Source organism: Rhinoraja longicauda, chromosome 4 (genome assembly GCF_053455715.1).
Source record: "Rhinoraja longicauda isolate Sanriku21f chromosome 4, sRhiLon1.1, whole genome shotgun sequence".
Lineage (NCBI taxonomy): Eukaryota > Metazoa > Chordata > Chondrichthyes > Rajiformes > Arhynchobatidae > Rhinoraja > Rhinoraja longicauda.
In genome coordinates this window covers 89409987-89437436 of record NC_135956.1, presented here as the reverse complement: position 1 = coordinate 89437436, position 27450 = coordinate 89409987, and the positions used below count along the sequence as shown (strand labels likewise).

At 52.5% G+C, this 27450-nt stretch overlaps 2 protein-coding genes across 3 annotated transcripts in view; one reads left to right on the top strand and one right to left on the bottom strand.

Annotated features, from left to right (window-relative positions):
* The window catches only part of LOC144593236 (D-serine dehydratase), a 555040-nt gene that overhangs the window by 452462 nt on the left and 75128 nt on the right, over window positions 1-27450 (top strand). The gene's annotated exons all lie outside the window — the stretch shown is intronic.
* The window catches only part of nbeal2 (neurobeachin-like 2), a 147645-nt gene that overhangs the window by 100639 nt on the left and 19556 nt on the right, over window positions 1-27450 (bottom strand). The window contains 11 exon segments of the mRNA XM_078398453.1: window positions 2033-2607; window positions 4522-4620; window positions 6246-6329; window positions 11794-11880; window positions 15704-15810; window positions 17393-17669; window positions 17671-17700; window positions 19417-19502; window positions 21398-21480; window positions 23196-23320; window positions 26163-26244. Of these exon segments, the coding sequence (XP_078254579.1) occupies window positions 2033-2607; window positions 4522-4620; window positions 6246-6329; window positions 11794-11880; window positions 15704-15810; window positions 17393-17669; window positions 17671-17700; window positions 19417-19502; window positions 21398-21480; window positions 23196-23320; window positions 26163-26244 (1635 nt within the window).

Genomic DNA, 27450 nt, shown 5'->3' with positions numbered 1-27450 from the left:
TTGTACGTTCTCCCCGTGACCTGCGTGGGTTTTCTCCGAGATCCTCTGTTTCCTCCCACACACCAAAGACGTGCAGGTTTGTAGGTTAACTGGTTTGGTATAAATGTAAATGTAAAAATTGTCCCTAGTGGGTGTAGGATAGTGTTAATGTGCGGGGATCGCTGGGCGGCGCGGACACGGTGGGCCGAAGGGCCTGTTTCTGCGCTGCATCTCTAAACTAAACAAAACTAATAAAGTATGGTTGGTCATTGATCGTAAATAGACAATAGACAACAGGTGCAGGAGGAGGCCATTCGGGCCAGCACCGCCATTCAATGTGATCATGGCTGATCATCCACAATCAGTACCCCGTTCCTGGCCTCTCCCCATACCCCCTGACTCCGCTATCTTTAAGAGCTCTATCTAGCTCTCTCTTGAATGCATCCAGAGAATTGGCCTCCACTGCCTTCTGAGGCAGAGAATTCCACAGATTTACAACTCTCTGAGTGAAAAAGTTTTTCCTCATCTCCGTTCTAAACGGCCTACCCCTTATTCTGAAACTGTGGCCCCTGGGTCTGGATTCCCCCAACATTGGGAACATGTTTCCTGCCTCTAGCGTGTCCAACCCCTTAATAATGTTACATGTTTCAATGAGATCCCCTCTCATCCTTCTACGTTCCAATGTATAGAAGATAAGATCCCCTCTCATCCTTCTACGTTCCAGTGTACACAAGATAAGATCCCCTCTCATCCTTCTGTGTACCGGCGTACACAAGATAAGATCCCCTCTCGTCCATCTGCGTTCCAGTGTATACAAGATAAGATCCCCTCTCATCTACGTTCCAGTGTATACAGGATAAGATCCCCTCTCATCCTTCTGTGTACCGGCGTACACAAGATAAGATTCCCTCTCATCCTTCTACGTTCCAGTGTATACAAGATAAGATCCCCTCTCATCCTTCTATGTTCCAGTGTATACAAGATAAGATCCCCTCTCATCCTTCTACGTTCAGGCGTGTACAAGATAAGATCTCCTCTCATCTACGTTCCAGTGTATACAAGATAAGATCCCCTCTCATCTACGTTCCCAGTGTACACAAGATAAGATCCCCTCTCGTCCTTCTGCGTTCCAGTGTATACAAGATAAGATCCCCTCTCATCCTTCTACGTTCCAGTGTATACAAGATAAGATCCCCTCTCATCCTTCTACGTTCCAGTATATAGAAGATAAGATCCCCTCTCATACATCTACATTCCAGTGGATACAAGATAAGATCCCCTCTCAATAGACAATAGACAATAGACAATTGGTGCAGGAGGAGGCCATTTGGCCCTTCCAACCAGCACTGCCATTCAATGTGATCATGGCTGATCATTCTCAATCAGTACCCCATTCCTGCCTTCTCCCCATACCCCCTGACTCCACTATCATTAAGAGCTCTATCTAACTCTCTCCTGAATGCATTCAGAGAATTGGCCTCCACTGCCTTCTGAGGCCCCTTGCTCTGGACTCCCCAACATTGGGAACATGTTTCCTGCCTCTAACGTGTCCAACCCCTTAATAATCTTATACGTTTCGATAAGATCCCCTCTCATCCTTCTGCGTCCCAGTGTATACAAGATAAGATCCCCTCTCATCTACGTTCCCAGTGTATACAAGATAAGATCCCCTCTCAACTACGTTCCCAGTGTATACAAGATAAGATCCCCTCTCATCCTTCTACGTTCTAGCGTGTACAAGATAAGATCCCCTCTCATCCTTCTACGTTCCAGTGTATACAAGATAAGATCCCCTCTCATCCTTCTGTGTACCGGCGTACACAAGATAAGACCCCCTCTCATCCTTCTACGTTCCAGTGTGTACAAGATAAGATCCCCTCTCATCCTGCTGCGTTCCTGCGTACACAAGCCCGGTCCTGCGTACACAAGCCCGGTCCTGCGTACACAAGCCCGGGTCCTGCGTACACAAGCCCGGTCCTGCGTACACAAGCCCGGTCCTGCGTACACAAGCCCGGTCGCTGTGGTGGAGTGGGAGGTTGTTCCCAGTTCTTACCTGTAGAGCTGCTTCCTCTTGGGCCTGTGTTTCAGCAGGTAGACATCATCGTGGTCCTGGTTGAGGCAGATCCAGGTGTGGAAGGCGAAGCTGTTGCCCGGCCACTTGTGGACAGTGGGGACCATGATCCCGGCCATGCTGGGAGTCAGGTCGAAGTACTGGAGCGCGCTGGGCGAGCCGTCGCTGTGGGCCATGGCGGACAGCGCCCGCACCGCGCAGGCCGTGTAGGGGTGGGCCGTGCCCGGCTCCGCCCGCAGGAGCTTCACCAGCTGCCGCAGTTCGGCCGGCTGGATGGAGAGGCTGCCGAGCGACTGGACCACATCCATCAGGTCCTCACCGCTCTTGCGGTCCAGCTGCTGGTGGCGGCTCAGAGTGGCCAGAGCGGCCGGAAGCATGCCCGCCTTCACGCCCGTCATCCGTGCCCGCCTCGTGGCACCGCACACCGTCTTCAGCCACTCCGACACCAGGATCTGCCGCTCGCGGGAGGCCAGGTCTGGCAGCCACTGGGCCAGCACCAGCAGCGGCTGCTCGTTGCCGATCACCGCGCGCCGGCACGTGCTCTCATCTTCCACCGCCTGCCGGCAAGAGGGGACAGAGTCAGCACGCCCACTGCACCCGCACGTACACCAGCGATCACAGTGTACACCAGCGATCAGTGTACACACGCACGCCCACTGCACCCGCACGTACCCCAGAGATCAGTGTACACACGCACGCCCACTGCACCCGCACGTACACCAGCGATCAGTGTACACCTGTACGCCCACTGCACCCGCACGTACCCCAGCGATCAGTGTACACCAGCGATCAGTGTACACCTGTACGCCCACTGCACCCGCACGTACACCAGCGATCACAGTGTACACCAGCGATCAGTGTACACACGCACGCCCACTGCACCCGCACGTACCCCAGCGATCAGTGTACACACGCACGGCCACTGCACCCGCACGTACCCCAGCAATCAGTGTACACCTGTACACCCACTGCACCCGCACGTACACCAGCGATCAGTACACCAGCGATCACAGTGTACACACGCACGCCCACTGCACCCGCACGTACACCAGCGATCAGTGTACACACGCACGCCCACTGCACCCGCACGTACCCCAGCGATCACAGTGTACACACGCACGCCCACTGCACCCGCACGTACCCCAGCGATCAGTGTACACACGCACGCCCACTGCACCCGCACGTACCCCAGCGATCACAGTGTACACACGCACGCCCACTGCACCCGCACGTACCCCAGCGATCACAGTGTACACACGCACGCCCACTGCACCCGCACGTACACCAGCGATCACAGTGTACACACGCACGCCCACTGCACCCTCACGTACACCAGCGATCAGTGTACACCCGTACGCCCACTGCACCCGCACGTACACCAGCGACCAGTGTACACAAGCGACCACAGTGTACACACGCACACCTACTGCACCCGCACATACACCAGCGATCAGTGTACACACGCACGCCCACTGCACCCGCACATACACCAGCGATCAGTGTACACACGTACACTAGCTAGTTACACATGTACCCCAACAATCACAGTTTTCACACATACACCAGCGATCACAGTGCACACACGTACACTAGCTAGTTACACACTTACACCTACTGCACCTGCACGTACACCGGTGATCACGGTGTACACATGTACACCAGCTAGTACACACACATATACCAGTGATTACAGTGCACACCTGTACACCACTAGTTACACACACACACACCAGCGATTATTTGGCCCTTCAAGCCAGCACCGCCATTCAATATGATCATGGCTGATCATCCAAAATCAGTATCCCGTTCCTGCTTTTTCCCCACATCCCTTGAATCCGTTAGCCCTATAAGCTAAATCTAAGTCTCTCTTGAAAACATCCAGTGGATTGGCCTCACAGGTACCTATCCATACACCACTAGAGTTACCCACACATATATCCCTCTGCTCTACAACACTCCCTGTCTACCTGTGACGCCACTTTCAGGGAACAGTGTACAGTACCTGCGCTCCTAGATCCCTCTGCTCCACAACACCTTATCTACCTGTGAGGCTACTTTCAGGGAACTATGTACAGTACCTGTGCTCCTAGATCCCTCTGCTCTACAACACTCCCTGTCTACCTGTGAGACCACTTTCAGGGATCTATGTACCTGCACTCCTAGATCCCTCTGCTCTATAACACTCCCTGTCTACCTGTGAGACCACTTTCAGGGATCTATGTACCTGTGCTCCTAGATCCCTCTGCTCTACAACACTCCCTGTCTACCTGTGACGATACTTTCATTGATCTATGTACCTGTGCTCCTAGATCCCTCTGCTCTATAACACTCCCTGTCTACCTGTGACGATACTTTCATTGATCTATGTACCTGCGCTCCTAGATCTCTCTGCTCTACAACACTCCCCAGGGCCCTGTCGATCAGGGTGTAGGTGCTGCCCCCAGCCTCGTGTGCAGATAGCCTCTCCTTACCATGTTCATCAGCTCCTGGAGAAGACGCGTGCTGGGCTCACCCTGGCTCTTTAACACCTCGTACAGGTGGGAATAACCGATACGCTCCTTAAACACCTCCTGTGGGGGAAACGAACCACACGGACAGCTGGCGTTTAAAGCAGAGGTGAGTGCTGTACAATCGCAACCATCCCCTCCCTCCCACTCTCCCTCCATCCCCTCCCTCCCACTCTCCCTCCATCCTCTCTCTCTCTCCCTCCCTCCCTCCCTCCCTCCCTCCCTCCCTCCCTCCCTCCCTCCCTCCCTCCCTCCCTCCCTCCCCTCCCTCCCTCCCTCCCTCCCTCCCTCCCTCCCTCCCTCCCTCCCTCCCTCCCTCTCCCTCCCTCTCCCTCCCTCCCTCTCCCTCCCTCCCTCCCTCTCCCTCCCCCTCCCTCCCACTCTCCCTCCATCCTCTCTCTCTCTCTCCCTCCCTCCCTCCCTCCCTCCCTCCCTCCCTCCCTCCCTCCCACCCTCCCTCCCTCCCTCCCTCCCTCCCTCCCTCCCTCCCTCCCTCCCTCCCTCCCTCCCTCCCTCCCTCTCAACCTCACTCTCCCACTCTCCCTCCATCCCAACCTCACTCTCTCCCCCTCTCACACCCTCCCCCTCCCTCCCACTCTCCCTCCCTCCCTCCATCCTCTCCATCCCTCCCTCCCAACTTCACTCTCTCCCACTCTCCCTCCATCCCTCTCACTCCCTCCCTCCCTCATGCCCTCCCCCTCCCTCCCTCACACTCTCCCTCCATCCTCACTCTCCCTCCCTCCCTCCCAACCTCACTCTCTCACACTCCCTCCCCCTCCCTCCCTCACACCCTCCATCCCTTTCACTCCCTCCCTCCCTCCTAGCTGCAGGAAGAGGCCATTCGGCCCTTCGAGCCAGCGCCGCCATTCATTGTGATCACGGCTGATCGTCCACAATCAGTAACCCGTGCCTGCCTTCTCCCCATATCCCTTGATTCCACTAGCCCCTAGAGCTCTATCTAACTCTCTCTTAAATCCATCCAGTGAATTGGCCTCCACTGCCCTCTGTGGCAGAGAATTCCACAAATTCACAACTCTCTGGGTGAAAAAGTTTTAAATGGCCTCCCCTTTATTCTTAGACTGTGTGGCCCCTGGTTCTGGACTCCCCCAACATTGGGAACATTTTTCCTGCATCTAGCTTGTCCAGTCCTTTTATGAATTTATACGTCTCTATAAGATCCCCTCTCATCCTTCTAAACTCCAGTCAATACAAGCCCGGTCTTTCCAATCTTTCCTCATGTGACAGTCCCGCCATTAACCTAGTAAACCTATGCTGCACGCCCTCAATAGCAAGAACATCCGTCCTCAAATTGGGAGACCAAAACTGCACACGGTACTCCAGGTGCGGTCTCACTAGGGCCCTGTACAATTGCAGAAGGACCTCTTTGCTCCTAGACTCAAACTAGGAGACCAAAACTGCACACAGTACTCCAGGTGCGGTCTCACCAGGGCCCTGTACAACTGTAGAAGGACCTCTTTACTCCTATACTCAACTCCTCTTGTTATGAAGGCCAACATGCCATTAGCTTTCTTCACTGCCTGCTGTACCTGCATGCTTCCTTTCAGTGACTGATGCACAAGGACACCCAGGTCTCGTTGCACTTCCCTTTTTCCTGTTGACGGGGGGAGACGCGGAAGGGGAGGGTTGGGGCGGAGGGTGAGGATGTCTCGGCCCCCTGGGCCACGTACCTTGGCGGAGGGGGAGTTCTTCATGATGGCGGTCAAGACCCTGATGGCGTGCACGGTGATGGAACCCGCCTCCTTCTCGAACACCTGCCACGGTGTAAAGATTATTACACCCACACACACACACACTCCCCCAGAACCCACAGAGGCGCGCACAGCGGCAGGGGAACTGATCACCCACAACACGGGCAGGAGGAGGCCATTCGGCCCCTCCAGCCAGCACCGCCATTCAACGCGGTCACGGCTACAAGACTTACGAGGATGTTGCCAGGACTAGAGGGTGTGAGCTACAGGGAGAGGTTGGGCAGGCTGGGTCTCTATTCCATGGAGCGCAGGAGGATGAGGGGGCGATCTTATAGAGGTGTACAAAATCATGAGGGGAATAGATCGGGTAGAATGGCCTCCTCCTGCACCTATTTTCTATGTTTCTACGTTTCTATGAATAGATCGGGTAGACGCACAGAGTCTCTTGCCCAGAGTAGGGGAATCGAGGACCAGAGGACATAGGTTCAAGGTGAAGGGGAAAAGATTTAATAGGAATACGAGGGGTGACTTTTTCACACAGAGGGTGGTGGGTGTATGGAACAAGCTGCCAGAGGAGGTAGTTGAGGCCGGGACTACCCCATCGTTTAAGAAAGAGTTGGACAGGTACATGGATAGGACGGGTTTGGAGGGATATGGACCAAGCGCGGGCAGGTGGGACTAGGGTAGCTGGGACATTGTTGGCTGGTGTGGGCGAGTTGGGCCGAAGGGCCTGTTTCCACACTGCATCACTCTTGGACTCTATGATGATCCCAAAATCAGTACCCCATTCCTGCTTTCTCCCCACATCCCTTGATTCCGTTAGCCCGAAGAGCTAAATCTTGCTCTCTCTTGAAAACATCCAGAGAATTGGCCTCCGCTGCCTTCTGTGGCAGGGAATTCCACAGATCCACAACGCCTCGCCCAGCATCAGGAACACATTGGAATCAAGACACACGTGACCATCGTAATCGTAATAATCATAATCCGTAATTTATCAGCCAAGTATGTTTTGCAACATACGAGGAACGTGGTTTTAACACCCAGTCATCCCAAGAAAGCAACAAGACGCACAACGACATTAAAAATGTGACATAAACATCCACCTGCCCATTCTCCACAGTGATGGAAGGCAATAAAGTCTTATCTTATCAAACCACTGCATGGACACGAAATTCTGGAGTAACTCAGCGGGACATGAGAGGGGTCTTCTCCTTCTCCTTCTTCAGAAGAAGAACGGTCTCGACCCAAAACGTCACCCATTCCTTCCCGCCAGTGATGCTGCCAGTCCCGCTGAGTTACTCCAGCTTTTAGTGTCTACCTTCCGTGTAAACCAGCGTCTGCAGTTCATTCCCACACATCACACCACAACAAATGGGCCTGAAGGGTCAGTTTGGTTCAGTTCAGTTCAGGTTAGTTTATTGTCACGTGTACCGAGGTACAGTGAAAAGCTTTTGTTGCATGCTGACCAGTCAGCGGAAAGACAATACATGATTACAATCGATCCATTTACAGGGTATAGATATGTGATAAGGGAATAATGTTCAAGTCATAAGATCGTAAGTGATAGGAGCAGAATTAGGCCATTCGGCCCATCAAGTCTACTCTGCCATTCAATCATGGCTGATAGAAACATAGAAACATAGAAAATAGGTGCAGGAGTAGGCCATTCGGCCCTTCGAGCCTGCACCGCCATTCAATGTGATCATGGCTGATCATCCAACTCAGTAACTTGTACCTGCCTTCTCTCCATACCCCCTGATCCCTTTAGCCACAAGGGCCACATCTAACTCCCTCTTAAATATAGCCAATGAACTGGCCTCAACTACCTTCTGTGGCAGAGAATTCCACAGATTCACCACTCTCTGTGTGAAAAAAAACTTTCTCATCTCGGTCCTAAAAGACTTCCCCCTTATCCTTAAACTGTGACCCCTTGTTCTGGACTTCCCCAACATCGGGAACAACCTTCCTGCATCTAACCTGTCCAACCCCTTAAGATCTATCTCTCCCTCCTAATCCAATTCTCCTGCCTTCTCCCCATAACCCCTGACACCCGCACTAATCAAGTGCAAGATCATAGTTGGAGTAAGAAACCTAGAGATATATATATTTTTTAAATTTCATATTTCAGATACAGCGCGGAAACAGGCCTTTTCGGCCCACCAAGTCCGCACCGCCCAGCGATCCCCGCACATTAACACTATCCTACACACACTAGGGACAATTTTTACATATACCCAGTCAATTAACCTACATACCTGTACGTCTTTGGAGTGTGGGAGGAAACCGAAGATCTCGGAGAAAACCCACGCAGGTCACGGGGAGAACGTACAAAATCCTTACAGTACAGCACCCGTAGTCAGGATCGAACCTGAGTCTCCGGCGCTGCATTCGCTGTAAAGCAGCAACTCTACCGCTGCGCCACCGTGCCGCCCAATGTAAGAGTGTGGAGCGATTGTAATGTGTGACTGTAGATCTGCTTCTGTGGCGAGCACTAGGGTTGGCAACTTTAGGGACAAGGTGACGTCACCGCCCCGCGCTCCACGTGACCTCACGCAGCCAGCGGCCACGCTCCATCAATGGCGGCTGCCCGGGCCGGGATGCGGGTTGCTATGCAACCTCCGTTAGGTGGCGCCCGGGCCTCAAGGCCTACAGTGTCTGGGCCTACAGTGTCTGGGCCTACAGTGTCCGGGCCTACAGCAGCCCCCGGGCTTACAGTTTCCGGGCCTACAGTGTCTGGGCCGGATTATATATTGTGGTCAAGAGTTTTATATTTTCCAACTGCACTTGTGCTAAGTCAATGAAGTTTCTCCACTTTTGTTGCGGTGTGATATTAATTACTTCAATCAACCCAGTCGAGACATACGGACGATTGACCGACAAATAGGCAGGCAAAGATAGACACAGAGCGCTGGAGTAACTCAGCGGGTCAGACAGAATCTCTGTAGAAAAGGAGTAGCCGATGTTTCAGGTCGAGACCCTTCTTCAGACTGAGAGTCAGGGGTAAGGGAGACGGGAGATACAGACGGTGATGTGGAGAGAGATATAGAACAAATGAATGAAAGATACGCAAAAAAGTAACGACGACCAACGTGATTTCTCTAACTTCAAGTAACCCTTGTATCCCCTCTCTCTCTGTCCCTCCACCACCCCTAGTCATTGCACTAGTTTCACTGTCGTCTGTCGTTTTCACCTAGCCCACCGCTAATAGAAACATAGAAACATAGAAAATAGGTGCGGGGAGGAGGCCATTCGGCCCTTCGAGCCAGCACCGCCATTCATTGTGATCATGGCAGATCGTCCACAATCCGTAACCTGTGCCTGCCTTCTCCCCATATCCCTTGATTCCACTAGCCCCTAGAGCTCTATCTAATAATTGACCTTTCTCTTTATGACTTGGATGAAGGGATTAAAAGTACCATTAGCAAATTTGCAGATAATACAAAGCTGGGTAGTAGTGTGAACTGTGAGGAAGATGCTATGAGGTTGCAGGGTGACTTGGACAGGTTGTGTGAGTGGGCGGATGCATGGCAGATGCAGTTTAATGTGGATAAGTGTGAGGTTATCCACTTTGGTGGTAAGAATAGGAAGGCAGAGTATTATCTGAATGGTGTCAAGTTAGGAAAAGGGGACGTACAACGAGATCTGGGTGTCCTAGTGCATCAGTCACTGAAAGGAAGCATGCAGGTACAGCAGGCAGTGAAGAAAGCCAATGGAATGTTGGCCTTCATAACAAGAGGAGTTGAGTATAGGAGCAAAGAGGTCCTTCTCCAGTTGTACAGGGCCCTAGTGAGACCACACCTGGAGTACTGTGTGCAGTTATGATCTCCAAATTTGAGGAAGGATATTCTTGCTATTGAGGGCGTCCAGTGTAGGTTTACTAGGTTAATTCCCGGAATGGCGGGACTGTCATATGTTGAAAGACTGGAGCGACTAGGCTTGTATACACTGGAATTTAGAAGGATGAGAGGAGTCCAGAACAAGGGGCCACAGTTTAGTTTAAGAATAAGGGGTAGGCCATTTAGAACTGAGATGAGGAAAAACTTTTTCAGTCAGAGAGTTGTGAATCTGTGGAATTCTCTGCCTCAGAAGGCAGTGGAGGCCAATTCTCTGAATGCATTCAAGAGAGGGCTGGATAGAGCTCTTAAGGATAGCGGAGTCAGGGGGTATGGGGAGAAGGCAGGAACGGGGTACTGATTGAGAATGATCAGCCATGATCACATGAATGGCGGTGCTGGCTCGAAGGGCCGAATGGCCTCCTCCTGCACCTATTGTCTATTGTCTATTATCATCGTACTTTTTTTTTTGCATTTCTTTCAATCTCTCTCTCTCTCTCTCAACAGCACCGTCTACACGTCTCGTTTCCCTCTCCCTGACTCTCAGTCTGAAGAAGGGTCTCGACCCACAAGTGTCACCCACTCCTTCTCTCCAGAGATGCTGCCCGACCCGCTGAGTTACTCTGGCGTTCTGGGTCTATCTTCGGTGTAAAGCAGCACCTGCAGTTCCTTCCCACACAAGTAAGCAAGCAAGCAAGCAGGAAGGACAAAATCAGGTGGTGTCAGCAGCAAGCTGCAGGGTCTTGTGAGGCTTAATGCACCGAGTCTTTGCTTCTGGAATAATTTTGTTTTTAAGGATCTTTCTGCAGTTACAGGCGGATTTCCCCCCATCACTTGGTTCTGGGGCCTCTCTGGATTACCCGTGTTGCCAGACCAACAGAGGTCACGGCTTGCCGAGGGGAGTCCGTCATTATGGGACACCGGTCGCTGGAGGGGCCGAGATTAGGGTTGCCAACTTTCTCACTTCCCAAATAAGGGACAAAAGGTGACGTCACCAGGTGACCTCACCCAGCCAGCAGCCACGTGCTCCCGCTCCACCAATGGCGGCCGCCCGGGCCGGGAGGCGGGTTGCTATGCAACCTCCGTTAGGCAGCGCCCGGGCTTCCGGGCCTACATTGTCTGGGAGTACAGCGGCTCCTGGGCCTACAGTGTCGGTGCCTGCAGTGTCCGGGCCTACACTGTCCCTGGCCTACACTGTCCCGGGACTACAGCGACCCCTGGGCCTACTGTGTCCTGGCCTACACTGTCCGGGCCTACAGGGCCCCGAGCCTACAAGGTCCGGGCCTACAGCGCCCCCCCCCCGGGCCTAATACGGGACAAGGGCGGTCCCGTACGGGACAAACCAATTTAGGCCCAATATACGGGATTGTCCCGGCTAATACGGGACAGTTGGCAACCCTAGCCGAGATACCGGCCCTCAAAGTCGGCCTTGGGAGGTCGGCTATGGGACGGATCTGCCGGCTCTGGCCGGGCCAGAGTTCCAGAGAGTCAGCCGCAGGGGGCAAATTCGACCCCTCTGCCGATCGACCGCGGAAGTCCGATGAGGTGGAGATCGGCCGCCTCACCCGGCCCAGGGGACACAGTTTTGGGGGGAATTACGGGGCGGGGCGGGGGGGAATTTCAACGCCTGCATCGTACTGACACCAGACCCTGGCCGGTTCCCTTCCCCATCGGTTCAGTGGCAGAGACAGTACCTTGCTGAGATTGATCTCAGTCAGTAACTGAGTGGCAAGGTCTGGAACCCCCTCTCCATCATCCTGAGATGCACTGCCGACATAGAGCTGTCAAAGAGAGAGGAGGGGGAGAGGGGAGGGAGGGGTGGGGTGAAGGAACAGAGGAGGAGAGGAGGGAGGAGAAGGGAGGGGGGAAAGGGAGAGGGAGGGGGAGGGAAAGAGGGAGAGGGGGAAGAGGGGGTCAGAGGAAAAGGGAGAGAGGGAGGGGGAGAGAAATAGGAAGGGAGAAGAGGCGGAAGGGAGGAGGAGGGGGAGGGGAGGAGGAGGGGGGAGGGGAGGAGGAGGGGGAGGGGAGAGGGGGGAAAGGGAGAGGGAAGAGGGGGGCAGAGGGATAGGGAGAGAGGGAAGAGGGGGAGGAGGGGGAGGGGAGAGGAAAGGTTGAGGGGGGGGTTAACAGAAAGGGTTGGGATAGCAACAAGAAAAAAACAAAATGCATAAAATACATGGCATCTGAACTCACACAAAGCTCACAAAACAGGACATTGCAACACAAATTCATTCTTACCTCATCGGCCCAGATGAAACAAGTAGAGTGTTATTGGTTTTAATTCATGGATTGAGAGTTAAAGAGCAGAAGCAGGCCCTTCGGCCCACCGAGTCCGTGCCGACCAAGGCGATCGCCCGCTCACCCTAGTCCTATGTATCCACTTTCTCACCCATTCCCTACATACTCGGGGCAGTTCACAGAGGGTTTTAGTTTAGAGATACAGCGCGGAAACAGGCCCTTCGGCCCACCGGGTCCGCGCCGCCCAGCGATCCCCGAACATTAACACTATCTACACCCACTAGGGCCCATGTTTTACATTTATACAAGCCAATTATCCTGCAAACCTGCACGTCTTTGGAGTGTGGGAGGAAACCGAAGGTCACGGAGGAAAACCCACGCAGGTCACGGGGAGAACGTACAAACTCCGTACAGACGGCGCCCGCGGTCGGATGGAACCCGGGTCTCCGGCGCTGCATTCGCTGTAAGGCAGCAACTCTACCCGCCGCGCCACCGTGACCGCCCACAAATTAACCTACAAACCCGCACGGGAGATCTTTGGGGTGTGGGAGGGAACGGGAGCTTCCGGAAAAAGCCCACGTGGCCGCGGGGAGAACGTGGAACCTCCACGCACACACACACAGACAGCACCTGAGGTCGGGGTGGAACCCGGGTCTCTGGCGCTGTCAGGCAGGGGCTCTACCCGCTGTGCCGACCTAACTGAACAGAGATGTGAAGCTGGGGCGAGCAAGGCTGAGAAACACCTGTTTTTTTTTTGAAGTAGGTCTTTTAGACAATGTACAATAGGTGCTGGAGGAGGCAATTCAGCCCTTCGAGCCAGCACCGCCATTCAATGTGATCATGGCTGATCATTCTCATCAGTACCCCGTTCCTGCCCTCTCCCCATACCCCCTGACTCCACTATCCTTAAGAGCTCTATCTAGCTCTCTCTTGAAAGGCATCCAGAGAATTGGCCTCCACTGCCTTCTGAGGCAGAGAATTCCACAGATCACAACTCTCTGACTGAAAAGTTTTACCTCCATCTCAGTTCTAAATGGCCCACCCCTATTCTTAAACTGTGGCCCCTGGTTCTGGACTCCTCCAACATTGGGAACATGTTTCCTGCCTCCAACCCCTTAATAATCTTTGATAACGAAAATAGCTTTGACCTACTTTCTTTGAAGAATGCACAGAGCATGACCCATGTGGACAAACTAGGTCACACTCACACACACTCCTCACACTGACAACCCACTTGGCCACACACAGGCGCAAAGTGCTGGAGTAACTCAGCGGCTCAGGCAGCATCTCTGGAGAACATGGATAGGTGACCCAACGTCAGTTTTCGTTTCAGTTCAGCCTAGTTTATTGTCACACGTACAGTGAAAAGCTTTTGTTGCGTGCTAACCAGTCAGCGGAAATGTTTTGGAGGAATATGGACCAAACGCAGGCTGGTGGGACTAGTGTAGCTGGGACATCCTCACTGGTTGCAAAACCAGTCTTTCACAAGGCCGCTACACATTGGAGGCACAATCAGGTCCTGCGACAACTGGCGATTACCTTGGAAGGTAGGAGAACAACCACCAATGCCCACCCTCCCCCAATGCCTGGTTTCTTGAAAACCACCATTTTGTAAGAGCAGGACAACTTCCGGAGAAGCCATTTGCAAGAAAGGAACCGCCCCTCCTGGACACTGCCCGGGACTGAGAATGCAGGCTGATCTAGATCAGAAGCTCATATTTCCACCAGAGATCATCACAACTAATCTCAGGCCGGACCTGATCTTGTGGTCAACCGCACCGAAGTCCCTGTACATCGTGGACTTAACTGTGCCTTGGAGGCTGCAGTTGGTGAAGCACATGAACTCAAGTGCCTGAAGTATTCAGACTTAGCAGCCGAGGCAGAACAACGCGGCTGGCGTGCCCAGGTGCTCCCTGTAGAGGTTGGTGTAGAGGATTTGTAGCCACGTCAACAACCAGACTCCTGAAGGGAATGGGAGTCCGAGGACAGGCCTTCCGGCAAGCCATCAGGTTGCTGTCAGAGGCTGCCGAGCGAAGCAGCAACTGGCTGTGGCTGAAGGAGGAAAGAGTCCAACTGGGCTGCAAAAATGACCAGCAACAGGGGTAAAAACGGAGGGGAGCGCACCTGGGACGCCAGGTATCGCTGTTGAGCCCTCTGGAGGTGTCGTGGGCCTATCAACGACACACCAAGGAAGGAGGGTGCCCACCTGATGATCATATTAAAGTCTTTACCCCTACCCCCACTCAAGAGATTAAGAAGGTGCCGATTACAGTAGGGATTGTAATACCAAGTCATATAAGCTCAACCAATTGCCGGTGTGGGCAAGTTGGTGGAAGTGCCAGTTTCCACGCTGTATCACTCTATGACTCTAAGGTACAGAGGCTTGAAAGCGCGCACCACCAGACTCAAGAACAGCCCCTTCCCCTCTGTTATCAGGCTTCTGAACGGCCCTTCCATAAGTTGGGTACTGTCCCATTCACCTCTACCCCATTGCGACATTGGACTTTGTCTCTGGATATGGTGCGCTTCAGACGTGACCCCGAAACATCTCCTATCCATGTTCTCCACAGATGCTGCCTGACCCGCTGAGTTACTCCAGCACTCTGTGAAACATCTCCTATCCATTGTTCTCCACAGATGCTGCCTGACCCGCTGAGTTACTCCAGCACTCTGGTGAAACGTCACCTATCCATGTTCTCCAGACCTGCTGCGTGAGTTACTCCAGCTCTTTGTATCTACCTTCGGTATAAACCGGCATCTGCAGTTTCATTGTACACATGTTAATTAATTCTGAAGATTTCTTAGTCTGAAACGTCACCCATTCCTTCTCCCCAGAGATGCTGCCTGTCCCGCTGAGTTACTCCAGCATTTTGTTAATTCCATTCATTACAGAATTGAAGCATTTCTAGTTTTTCCCTTTCTTTAAAATTATTTCACATTATTTCCCTCAGCTCCCAAGAGCTTAGCTTAGCTTAGTTTGGAGATACAGCGCGGAAACAGGCCCCTTCGGCCCACCGCAGTCCGCGCCGACCAGCGATCCCCGCACACTATCACTACCCTACACCCACTAGGGAAAACTTACACTTATACCAAGCCGATTAACCTACAAACCTGCACGTCTTTGGAGTGTGGGAGGAAACCGAAGATCTCGGAGAAACCCCACGCAGGTCACGGGGAGAACGTACAAACTCCGTACAGGCAGCGGCCGTAGACGGGATCGAACCAGGGTCTCCGGCGCTGCAAGCGCTGTTAGACGGCAACTCTACCGCTGCGCCACCGAGCCGTTTTTAAGAGTCGATGAGAATACAGGCAGGGAAAGGAGATAGCAAGCGAGGGGAGATATCTACAGCAATGCGAGGTGCCTACCTTGCTGTTCTGGATGAGTCTAATGATGTGTTCAAAGCAGTTGTTGTTGGAGAGATGGCCTGGAGAGCAGGGCGGGTCCTTGCAGTTTAACATGTCCGAGATGGCGCCTGTAACAGAGAAGCCTTTCCTTTAGAGTCATAGAGTCACAGACCACACCTGGAGTACTGTGTGCAGTTGTACAGGGCCCTAGTGAGACCGCACCTGGAGTACTGTGTGCAGTTGTACAGGGCCCTAGTGAGACCGCACCTGGAGTACTGTGTGCAGTTGTACAGGGCCCTAGTGAGACCGCACCTGGAGTACTGTGTGCAGTTTTGGTCTCCAAATTTGAGGAAGGATATTCTTGCTATTGAGGGCGTGCAGCGTAGGTTCACCAGGATAATTCCCGGAATGGCGAGACTGTCGTATGTTGAAAGACTGGAGCGACTAGGCTTGTATACACTGGAATTTAGAAGGATGAGAGGGGATCTTATCGAAACGTATAAGATTATTAAGGGGTTGGACACGTTAGAGGCAGGAAACATGTTCCCAATGTTGGGGGAGTCCAGAACCAGGGGCCACAGTTTAAGAATAAGGGGTAGGCCATTTAGAACGGAGATGAGGACAAAAAAATTCACTCAGAGAGTTGTGAATCTGTGGAATTCTCTGCCTCAGAAGGCAGTGGAGGCCAATTCTCTGAATGCATTCAAGAGAGAGCTAAACAGAGCTCTTAAGGATAGGGGAGTCAGGGGGTATGGGGAGAAGGCAGGAATGGGGTACTGATTGAGAATGATCAGCCATGATCACATTGAATGGCGGTGCTGGCTCGAAGGGCCGAATGGCCTCCTCCTGCTTAAACTGTGGCCCCTGTTCTGGACTCCCCCAACATTTGGAACATGTTTCCTGCCTCTAACGTGTCCAACCCCTTAATAATCTTATACGTTTCGATAAGATCCCCTCTCATCCTTCTATATTCCAGTGTATACAAGCCTAGTCGCTCCAGTCTTTCAACATATGACAGTCCCGCCATTCCGGGAATTAACCTAGTAAACCTACGCTGCACAACTGGGCTTGTGTGCACTGGAATTTAGAAGGACGAGAGGGGATTTTACAGAAACATGTAAAATTCTTAAGGGATTGGACAGGCTAGATGCGGGAAGAATGTTCCCCATGTTGGGGAAGAGGGGGGGGAGAGGGAGGGAGCCGGGGGGGGGGGGAGGGAGAGTGGGAGGGGAGATGGAGAGGGGCGGAGAGGGAGAGGGAGAGAGGGGGAGGGCGAGGGGAGACGGAAAGGGGCAGAGACGGGAGAGGGGAGAGGGAGAGGGGGAGGGGAGATGGAGAGGGGCGGAGAGGGAGAGAGAGAGAGAGGGGGAGGGAGATGGAGAGGGGCGGAGAGGGAGAGAGAGAGAGGGGAGGGGAGAGGGGGAGAGAAAACTTGGTGGAGGAAAATCCTTTTCCGCCCAGAGGGTTGTGAATCTGTGGCATTCTCTGCCACAGAGGGCAGTGGAGGCCAAATCACTGGATGTTTTCAAGAGGGAGTTAGATAGCGCTTTTAGGGGTAACGGAATCAAGGGAGATGGGGAGAAAGCAGGAGCAGGGGTACTGATTGTGGATGATCAGCCGTGATCATGTTGAATGGCGGTGCTGGCTCGAAGGGCCGAATGGCCTCCTCCTGCACCTATTTTCGATGTTGTGAGCTCCATCTCCACTTACTGAGCATGAGGATGCGCAGTGAGATGAAGCCGTCCTCCAGCGGGCTCTGCGTTGCCCCCTCCAGCAAGGCCACTAACTTGTCGGCATTGAGCAGCTTGAAGTAGCCTTCCAAGATGGCCTTGATGTCCACCTGCCGCTGGTCCAGGCTGCTGGCGTGGAGGATGTGTATCATGGCGATCAGGCACTTCAATGCCACGTGCAGCGGCCTGCTCTCCCTCACCTCCTGGGCCCCCGCATGGCTCGAGGCCCGGAGGACCGTCATGAGAGCCTGGACTGCGGTCGGGGGTGATGGCCACCAGGGCACTCTGCTGCAGGGGAGAGACCGGGGGCAGGGTTCAGTCACGCCTCTGGCCCATGACATCCAGCCCAATGAGGAGGTTAACGCCAAAGCACAAAGTACTTGCTGCTCGCAACCCCGGCCACTCCCTCCCCTCCCCTCCCCTCCCCTCCCCTCCCCTCCCCTCCCCTCCCCTCCCATCCCCTCCCCTCCCCTCCCCTCACCCGTCCAAGACAGCAAGGAATTGCAAGGAAGAGTTGTGGACACAGCCCAGACCATCACACGAATAGGGGTTGCCAACTTACTCACTCCCAAATAAGGGACAAGGTGACGTCACCGCCCCGCGCCCCACGTGACCTCACCCAGCCAGCGGCCACGTGCTCCCGCTCCACCAATGGCAGCCGCTCGGGCCGGGAGGCGGGTTGCTACGCAACCTCCGTTAGGCGGCGCTCGGGCCTCCGGGCCTACAGCCCCCCCCCCCCCCCCCCCCACGGGCCTAATACGGGACAAGGGCGTCCCGTACAGGACAAACCAATTTAGCCCAAAATATGGGATGTCCCGGCTAATATGGGACAGTTGGTGACCCCACACACAAACCAACCTCCCTTCCATTGACTCCATCTACACCTCACGCTGCCTCGGCAAGGCCAGCAGCATCATCAAGGACCAGTCTCACCCCGGCCACTCCCTCTTCTCCCCTCTCCCATCAGGCAAAAGGTACAGAAGTGTGAAAACGCACACCTCCAGATTCAGGGACAGTTTCTTCCCGGCTGTTTTCAGGCAACTGAACCGTCCCACCACAACCAGAGAGCAGTGCTGAACTACTATCTACCTCATTGGTGACCCTTGGACTATCCTTGATCGGACTTTGCGGTTTTACCTTGCACTAAACGTTATTCCCTTATCATGTATCTGTACACTGTAAATGGTCAACTGTAATCATGCGTTGTCTTTCCGCTGACTGGTTAGCACGCAACAAAAGCTTTTCACTGTACCTCGGTACACGGGATAATAAACTAAACTGAACTAAGTAACCGAGTAACTAGCTAACTATATAACTAGCTAACAAACTAGCCAACTAACCGAGTAACTAGCTAACTATCGAACTAACTAGTCAACTAACTAACTAAATAACTATCTAGTTAGCTCGCTAACTAACTCACTCACTCGCAATCTAACTCACTCACTCGCAAACTAACTCACTCACTCGCAAACTAACTAACTCACTCGCAAACTAGCTAATGCACTGACAAACAAACAAACAAACTGACTAAATGACTAACTGGCTGACTAACTACCTAACCAACTAACTAATCAACTAACTAACAAACTAACTAACTAACTAACTAACTAACCAAATAACTGACTAACTAACCAACTAACTAACTGGCTGACTAACTAACCAACTAACTAACTAACTAACCAACTAACTAACTAACTAACTAACTGACTGACTGATGGACTAACTAACTAACTAACTAACTAACTGACTGACTGACTTACTAACTAACTAACTAACTAACTAACTAACTAACTAACTAACTTGGCGCTATACCACCAGGATAGATGCTCAGCCAAGTAAACCAAGTCGAATGCCAAAGTAATATCTAAACTACCTCTCCACTGTTACCTGCCAGAACAATAACTGCATATTCAGTAATAAACTATCCTCCCCAGGGAGGCGAGAAAGAAGGAAAAAAAGTTGCCTTGTAAGTTTTCAGTTTGAGATAGTTTATTCCAAGCTTACTTTGCTGCCATTGATAACTGCTCCATAAAGGTACAACAGCCGCAGTTGAATTGTCTTCGGTAAGGTCTGGCTGCCCTGGAAACTTTCTCCAAGGTCATGGAACAAAAACACAAGAGGCTAAAATTAGAATAATTGAGAGTATTTGCAGAAAGTCTCCACGTAATTTAGCTCGCTTAAAGATACAACCATTGGAGAAAGTGTCTTCAATAACAGGGTGGCACGGTGGTGCAGCGGTAGAGTTGCTGCCTCACAGCGCCAGAGACCCAGGTTCCATCCCGACTACGGGCGCCGTCTGTACGGAGTTTGTACGTTCTCCCCGTGACCTGCGTGGGTTTTCTCCGAGATCGTCGGTTTCCTCCCACACTCCAAAGACGTGCAGGTTTGTAGGTTAATTGGCTTGGTAAATGTAAAGATAATTGTCCCTAGTGGGTGTAGGATAGTGTTAATGTGCGGGGATCGCTGGTCGGCGCGGACCCGGTGGGCCAAAGGGGCCTGTTTCCGTGCTGTATCCCTAAACTAAAGAAACCTGTGGAGGCCAAGTCAATAGCTATTTTTAAACTGGAGATTGATCAACACTGGCATCAGGGGTTATGGGGAGAAGGCAGGTGAATGGGGTTGAGAGAAAGAGATAGATCAGCCATGATGAATAGCAGAGTAGACCCGATGGGCTGAATGGCCCAATTCTGCTCCTGTATGGTCTTATGATCTTATTCCAGCACCTGTAATTCCTTGTGTCTCCTGACCAAATGATACCCTCTTGGTTGATGGGCACAAAGTGCTGGAGCAACTCAGCGGGTCAGGCAGCATCTTTGGAGAAGAGGGACAGGTGATGTTTTGGGTTGGTACCCTTCGTCAGATTCTTGCATTTGCAGCATCTGCAGTTCCTTCCTAGACCTTCTTTGGCCATTGGCTTCTTGGTTTAATGTAGATACGGCACGGAAACAGGCCCTTCGGCCCACCGAGTCCACACCGCCCAGCGATCCACACACACTAACACGATCCTACACACACTGGGGACAATTTATATTTGCACCAAGCCAATTAACCTACAAACCTGCACGTCTTTGGAATGTGGGAGGAAACCGAAGATAATAGACAATAAGTGCAGGAATAGGCCATTCGGCCCTTCCAGCTAGCACCGCCATTCACCGTGATCATGGCTGATCATTCTCAATCAGTACCCCGTTCCTGCCTTCTTCCTCATACCACCTGACTCCGCTAACATTAAGAGCTCTATCTAGCTCTCTCTTGAAAGCATCCAGAGAATTGGCCTCCACTGCCTTCTGAGGCAGAGAATTCCACAGATTTACAACTCTCTGACTGAAAAAGCTTTTCCTCATTTCCGTTCTAAATGGCCTACCCCTTATTCTTAAACTGTGGCCCCTGGTTCTGGACTCCCCCAACATTGGGAATATGTTTCCTGCCTCTAACGTGTCCAACCCCTTAATAATCTTATACGTTTCAATAAGATCCCCTCTCATCCTTCTAAATTCCAGTGTATACAAACCTAGTCGCTCCAGTCTTTCAACGTACGACAGTCCCGCCATTCCGGGAATTAACCTCGTGAACCTACGCTGCACGCCCTCAATGGCAAGAATGTCCTTCCTCAAGTTTGGAGACCAAAACTGCACACAGTACTCTAGGTGCGGTCTCACTAGGGCCCTGTACAACTGCAGAAGGACCTCTTTGCTCCTATACTCAACTCCTCTTGTTATGAAGGCCAACATTCCATTGGCTTTCTTCACTGCCTGCTGTACCTGCATGCTTCCTTTCAGTGACTGATGCACTAGGACACCCAGATCTCGTTGTACCTCCCCTTTACTTGGAGAAAACCCACGCAGGTCACGGGAAGAACGTGCAAACTCCGTACAGACAGCGCCCGTAGTCGGGATGGAACCCGGGTCTCCGGCGCTGCATTCGCGTTAAGGCAGCAACTCCAACGCTGCGCCCGGCTTCTGTCAAAGTGAACACGTTTACTTACCATGGAAGAATGTATTGAATTCCTGAGGTAGAACAGCTGGGGTGAACTTGTATTTACTCCGTTCCATCGAGCTGATGATCTCTCTGGAACCAAACAGGATTGTGAAGTGAGGCATGGACTTTACAAGCACATCACAAGCTCAGCACATCTGGCGCAGAGGTGGAGTTGCCGCCTTACAGCGCTAGCAGCGCCGGAGACCCGGGTTCCATCCCGACTACGGGCGCTGCCTGTACGGAGTTTGTACATTGAACCATCAGAGATCTAGACTGGATTGGGAGTGTGGTGGAAGTGGAAGATTGGCATGACAGAACATCTGCCAATGAACATCTGTGTCTTTACCTCTCAACCCCATTCTCCTGCCTTCTCCCCATAACCTCTAACACCCTTACTAATCAAGAATCTATCAATCTCTACTTTACAAAATATCCATTGGCTCGTCCTCCACAGCCTTCTGTGGCAAAGTATTCCACAGATTCACCACCCTTTGACTAAAGAAATTCTCCTTCCAAAAGGAACGTCCTTTAATTCTGAGGCTGTGATCTCTAGTCCTAGACTCTCCCACCAGTTGAAACATCCTCAGCACATCTCTGTTTTCCAATTAGATGGCTCATTTGTTTTAGATAATAGGTTTAGTTTATAGATACAGCATGGAAACAGGCCCTTCGACCCACACCGACTTGGTCTCCACAGCTATCTGTGGCAAAGAATTCCACAGATTCACCACCCTGGTCAGTGTTTGTCACTTAGGGTTGCCAACTGTCCCGTATTAGCCGGGACATCCCATATTTTGGGCTAAATTGGTTTGTCCCGTATGGGACTGCCCTTGTCCCGTATTAGGCCTGGGGGCCGCTGTTGGCCCGGACCCTGTAGGCCCGGACAATGTAGGCCCAGGGGCCGCTGTAGACCCAGACAGTGTAGGCCCAGACAATGTAGGCCCAGGGGCCGCTGTAGACCCAGACAGTGTAGGCCCGGACAATGTAGGTCCAGGGGCCGCTGTAGACCCAGACAGTGTAGGCCCAGACAATGTAGGCCCAGGGGCCGTTGTAGACCCAGACAGTGTAGGCCCGGACAATGTAGGCCCAGGGGCCGTTGTAGACCCAGACAGTGTAGGCCCGGACAATGTAGGTCCAGGGGCCGCTGTAGGCCCGGGCACTGTAGGCCCAGACAATGTAGGCCCAGGGGCCGTTGTAGACCCAGACAGTGTAGGCCCGGACAATGTAGGCCCAGGGGCCATTGTAGACCCAGACAGTGTAGGCCCGGACAATGTAGGTCCAGGGGCCGCTGTAGGCCCGAGCACTGTAGGCCCAGGGGCCGCTGTAGGCCCGGACAATGTAGGCCCAGTGGCCGCTGTGGGCCCGGACAATGTAGGCCCAGGGGCCGTTGTAGACCCAGACAGTGTAGGCCCGGACAATGTAGGCCCAGGGGCCGTTGTAGACCCAGACAGTGTAGGCCCGGACAATGTAGGCCCAGGGGCCGCTGTAGGCCCGGGCACTGTAGGCCCAGTGGCCGCTGTGGGCCCGGACAGTGGAGGCCCGGACAATGTAGGCCATGGGGCCGCTGTAGGCCCGGACATTGTAGGCTAACGGAGTGTGTTCGGAGAGCAGGCGAGTGTGTTCGCGCAACGGAGGTTGCGTAGCAACCCGCCTCCCGGCAAGGGCGGCCGCTATTGGTGGAGCGGGAGCACGTGGCCGCCGGCTGGGTGAGGTCACGTGGGGCGCGGGGCGGTGACGTCACATTGTCCCGTATTTGGGAGGGTGATAGTTGGCACCCCTATTGACACTACACGGCCTGTACTCACCCGCCCAAGCACCGCCTCCAGATTTGGTACGGATCGAAGAGACATTCGCACAGGTGCAGTCCGTACGCGGTAAACTGCTCAACCTTGGAGGTGTCCGGCAAAAGACTATGTGTTTCATTCTTCAGCTGGGGAGAGAGAGAAAAAACGATCAAACAAACTGATAGCAGATTGAGCGGCACGGTGGTGCAGCGGTAGAGTTGCTGCCTCACAGCGCCGGAGACCCGGGTTCCATCCCGACTACGGGCGCTGTCTGTACGGAGTTTGTACGTTCTCCCCGTGACCTGCGTGGGTTTTCTCTGAGATCTTCGGTTTCCTCCCGCACTCCAAAGACGTGCAGGTTTGTGGGTTAATCGGCTAGTGTTAATGTGCGGGGATCGCTGGTCGGTGCGGACCCGGTGGGCCGAAGGCCTGTTTCATTGTTGTATCTCTAAACAAATCTAAACTAAACAGATGACAACACTTCCTGTGAAACAATCTATTTATCATAGATTAGGGGACACAGAGTGCTGGAGTAACTCAGCGGGTCAGGCAGCATCTGTGGAGAACATGGATAGGTGACGTTTCACAGAGTGCTGGAGTAACTCAGCAGGTCAGGCAGCATCTGTGGAGAACATGGATAGGTGACGTTTCACAGAGTGCTGGAGTAACTCAGCGGGTCAGGCAGCATCTGTGGAGAACATGGATAGGTGACGTTTCACAGAGTGCTGGAGTAACTCAGCGGGTCAGGCAGCATCTCTGGAGAACATGGAAAGGTGGCATTTCACGTTTAGATTAGATACAGCGCTGAAACAGGTCCTTCGGCCCACCGAGGCCTTGCCGATCTGCGATCACACCGTACACTAGCACTATCCCACAAACTAGGGACAATTTACACTTTGCACGTCTTTGGAAAGGGAGAGGAAACCGGAGCGCCCGGAGAAAACCCACAAAGTCACGGGGGAAACGTACAAAATCCGTACAGATAGCACCCGTGGTCAGGATTGTACCCGTGTCTCTGGCGCTGTGAGGCAGCAACTCTACCGCTGCGCCACCGTGCCGCCCCTAAGGCCTCGTCACCCTGGCCCGGACTCGATGGACAGAAGGGCCTGTTTCTGCGAAGTGCAGTGAAAAACTTTTGTTGCGTGCTAACCAGTCAGTGGAAAGACTATAAATGATTACAATCGAGCCGTCCACAGTGTTCAGAAACACAATAAACGGAATAATGTTCAATGCAAGGTAAAGTCCAGTAAAGTCAATAGACAATAGACAATAGGTGCAGGAGGAGGCCATTCGGCCCTTCGAGCCAGCACCGCCATTCAATGTGATCATGGCTGATCATTCTCAATCAGTACCCCGTTCCTGCCTTCTCCCCATACCCCCTGACTCCGCTATTCTTAAGAGCTCTATCCAGCTCTCTCTTGAATGCATTCAGAGAATTGCCTTCCACTGCCTTCTGAGGCAGAGAATTCCACAGATTCACAACTCTCTGACTGAAAAGGTTTTTCCTCATTTCCGTTCTAAATGGCCTACCCCTTATTCTTAAACTGTGGCCCCTGGTTCTGGACTCCCCCAACATTGGGAACATGTTTCCTGCCTCTAACGTGTCCAACCCCTTAATAATCTTATATGTTTCAATAAGATCCCCTGTCATCCTTCTAAATTCCAGTGTATACAAGCCTAGTAGCGTCAGTCTTTCAACGTACGACAGTCCCGCCATTCCAATTAAAGATAGTCCGAGGGTCACCAATGAGGTAGATGGTAGCTCAGGACCGCTCTCTGGTTGTGGTAGGATGATTCAGTTGCCTGATAACAGCCGGGAAGAAACTGTCCCTGAATCTGGAGGTGTGTGATTTCACACTTCTTCTGTACCTTTTGCCCGATGGGAGAGGGGAGAAGAGGGAGTGGCCGGGGTGAGACTGGTCCTTGATGATGCTGCTGGCCTTGCCGAGGCAGCGTGAGGTGTAGATGGAGTCAATGGAAGGGAGGTTGGTTTGTGTGATGGTCTGGGCTTCTGGCCTGGCCGAGGCAGCGTGAGGTGTAGATGGAGTCAATGGAAGGGAGGTTGGTTTGTGTGATGGTCTGGGCTGCGTCCACAACTCTCTGCAATTCCTTGTGGTCTTTAGTTTAGTTTAGAGAGACAGCGTGGAAACAGGCCTTTAAGCCCAACGAGTCCGCACCGCCCAGCGATCCCCACACATTAACGCCACCCTACACACCCAAGGGACAATTTTACATTTTATACCAAGCCAACTAACCTACAAACCTGCACGTCTTTGGAGTGTGGGAGGAAACCGAAGATAGACAATAGACAATAGGTGCAGGAGGAGGCCATTCGGCCCTTCGAGCCAGCACCGCCATTCAATGCGATCATGGCTGATCACTCAATCAGTACCCCGTTCCTGCCTTCTCCCCATACCCCCTGACTCCGCTATCCTTAAGAGCTCTATCTAGCTCTCTCTTGAATGCATTCAGATAATTGGCCTCCACTGCCTTCTGAGGCAGAAAATTCCACAGATTCACAACTCTCTGACTGACAAAGTTTTTCCTCATCCCAGTTCTAAATGGCCTACCCCTTATTCTTAAACTGTGGCCTCTGGTTCTGGATCTCGGAGAAAACCCACGCAGGTCACGGGGAGAACGTGCAAACTCCGTGGAGACGGCGCCCGTGGTCGGGATCTCCGGCGCTGTGAGGCGGCAACTCTACTGCTGTTACGCCACCGTGCCGGCATCATGGATGGATGGATGGATGACAAGTTTGGCAGATGAAACCGGAACACGATGAGAAGTGTTGCGGTGCCAATTGTTTAGGTTCCCGGAACCGCCACTGGTGCTGGAGTAACCGCTGTTAAATTCCCCGCTAGTTATAATTCCACGCTGATTATTTGGGGGGGGGGGTTTACAGAGGCGGAGTTTCGATGAGCTCCCACATTCTCCCTGACGATGTGGAAATGGTTCCCATGGTAAGGTAATAAATGAAGGAGGACTCACCTCAGATATACAGACTGCCAACAATTCAATCACCTCCAGGATGAACGTCGGAGTGATCTTTGCTTCAATGTTCTCAAAGTTTCTGTGTGATGAAGAAATGGAACCGGTTATTGGACATTCTCAGCATGAGATGCAGTCACACGCAGCCCATCACAGTTCCGCAGTTGAGACCACAGGTCCTGGTGAGACCACACCTGGAGTATTGTGCGCAGTTTTGGTCTCCTAATTTGAGGAAGGACACCCTTGCTATTGAGGCAGTGCAGCGTAGGTTCACCAGGTTAATCCCTGGGATGGCGGGACTGTCATATGAGGAAAAATTGGAAAGACTGGGCTTGTATTGACTGGAGTTTAGAAGGGATGAGAGGGGATCTTGTAGAGACGTATAAAATCATAAAAGGACCGGACAAGCTGGATGCAGGGAAAATGTTCCCAATGTTGGGGGGAGTCCAGAACCAGGGGCCACACAGTCTAAGAACAAAGGGGAGGCCATTTAAAACTGAGGTGAGAAAAAACTTTTTCACCCAGAGAGTTGTGAATTTGTGGAATTCTCTGCCACAAAGGGCAGTGGAGGCCAATTCACTGGATGAATTTAAAAGAGAGTTAGATAGAGCTCTAGGGGCTAGTGGAATCAAGGGATATGGGGAGAAGGCAGGCACGGGGTTACTGATTGTGGACGATCAGCCATGATCACAATGAATGGCGGTGCGTACTGGCTCGAAGGGCCAAATGGCCTCCTCCTGCATCTATTGTCTATGTTTCTATGTTTCCATGTTTCCATCACAATCTAATCGGGAGCTTCAGATGACAAGACTCAAGGGCTAGGGCTTTATTCTCAGGACAAGAAAGCTTTTCACTGTACCTCGGTACACGGGACAATAATAAACTAAACTAGGGATGTCACGGTGGTGCAGCGGTAGAGTTGCTGCCTCGCTATGGGCGCCGTCGGTACGGAGTTTGTACGTTCTCCCCGTGACCTGCGTGGGTTTTCTCCGAGATATTTCGTTTCCTCCCACACTCCAAATACCCACAGGTTTGTAGAAACATAGAAAATAGGTGCAGGAGGAGGCCATTTGGCCCTTCGAGCCAGCACCGCCATTCCTTGTGATCATGGCTGATCGTCCACAATCAATAACCCGTGCCTGCCTTCTCCCCATATCCCTTGATTCCACTAGGCCCAAGAGCTCTATCCAACTCTCTCTCTGTATATATATGATATGATATGATATGAAATTCATCCAGTGAATCAGCCTCCACTGCCCTCCGTGGCAGAGAATTCCACAAATTCACA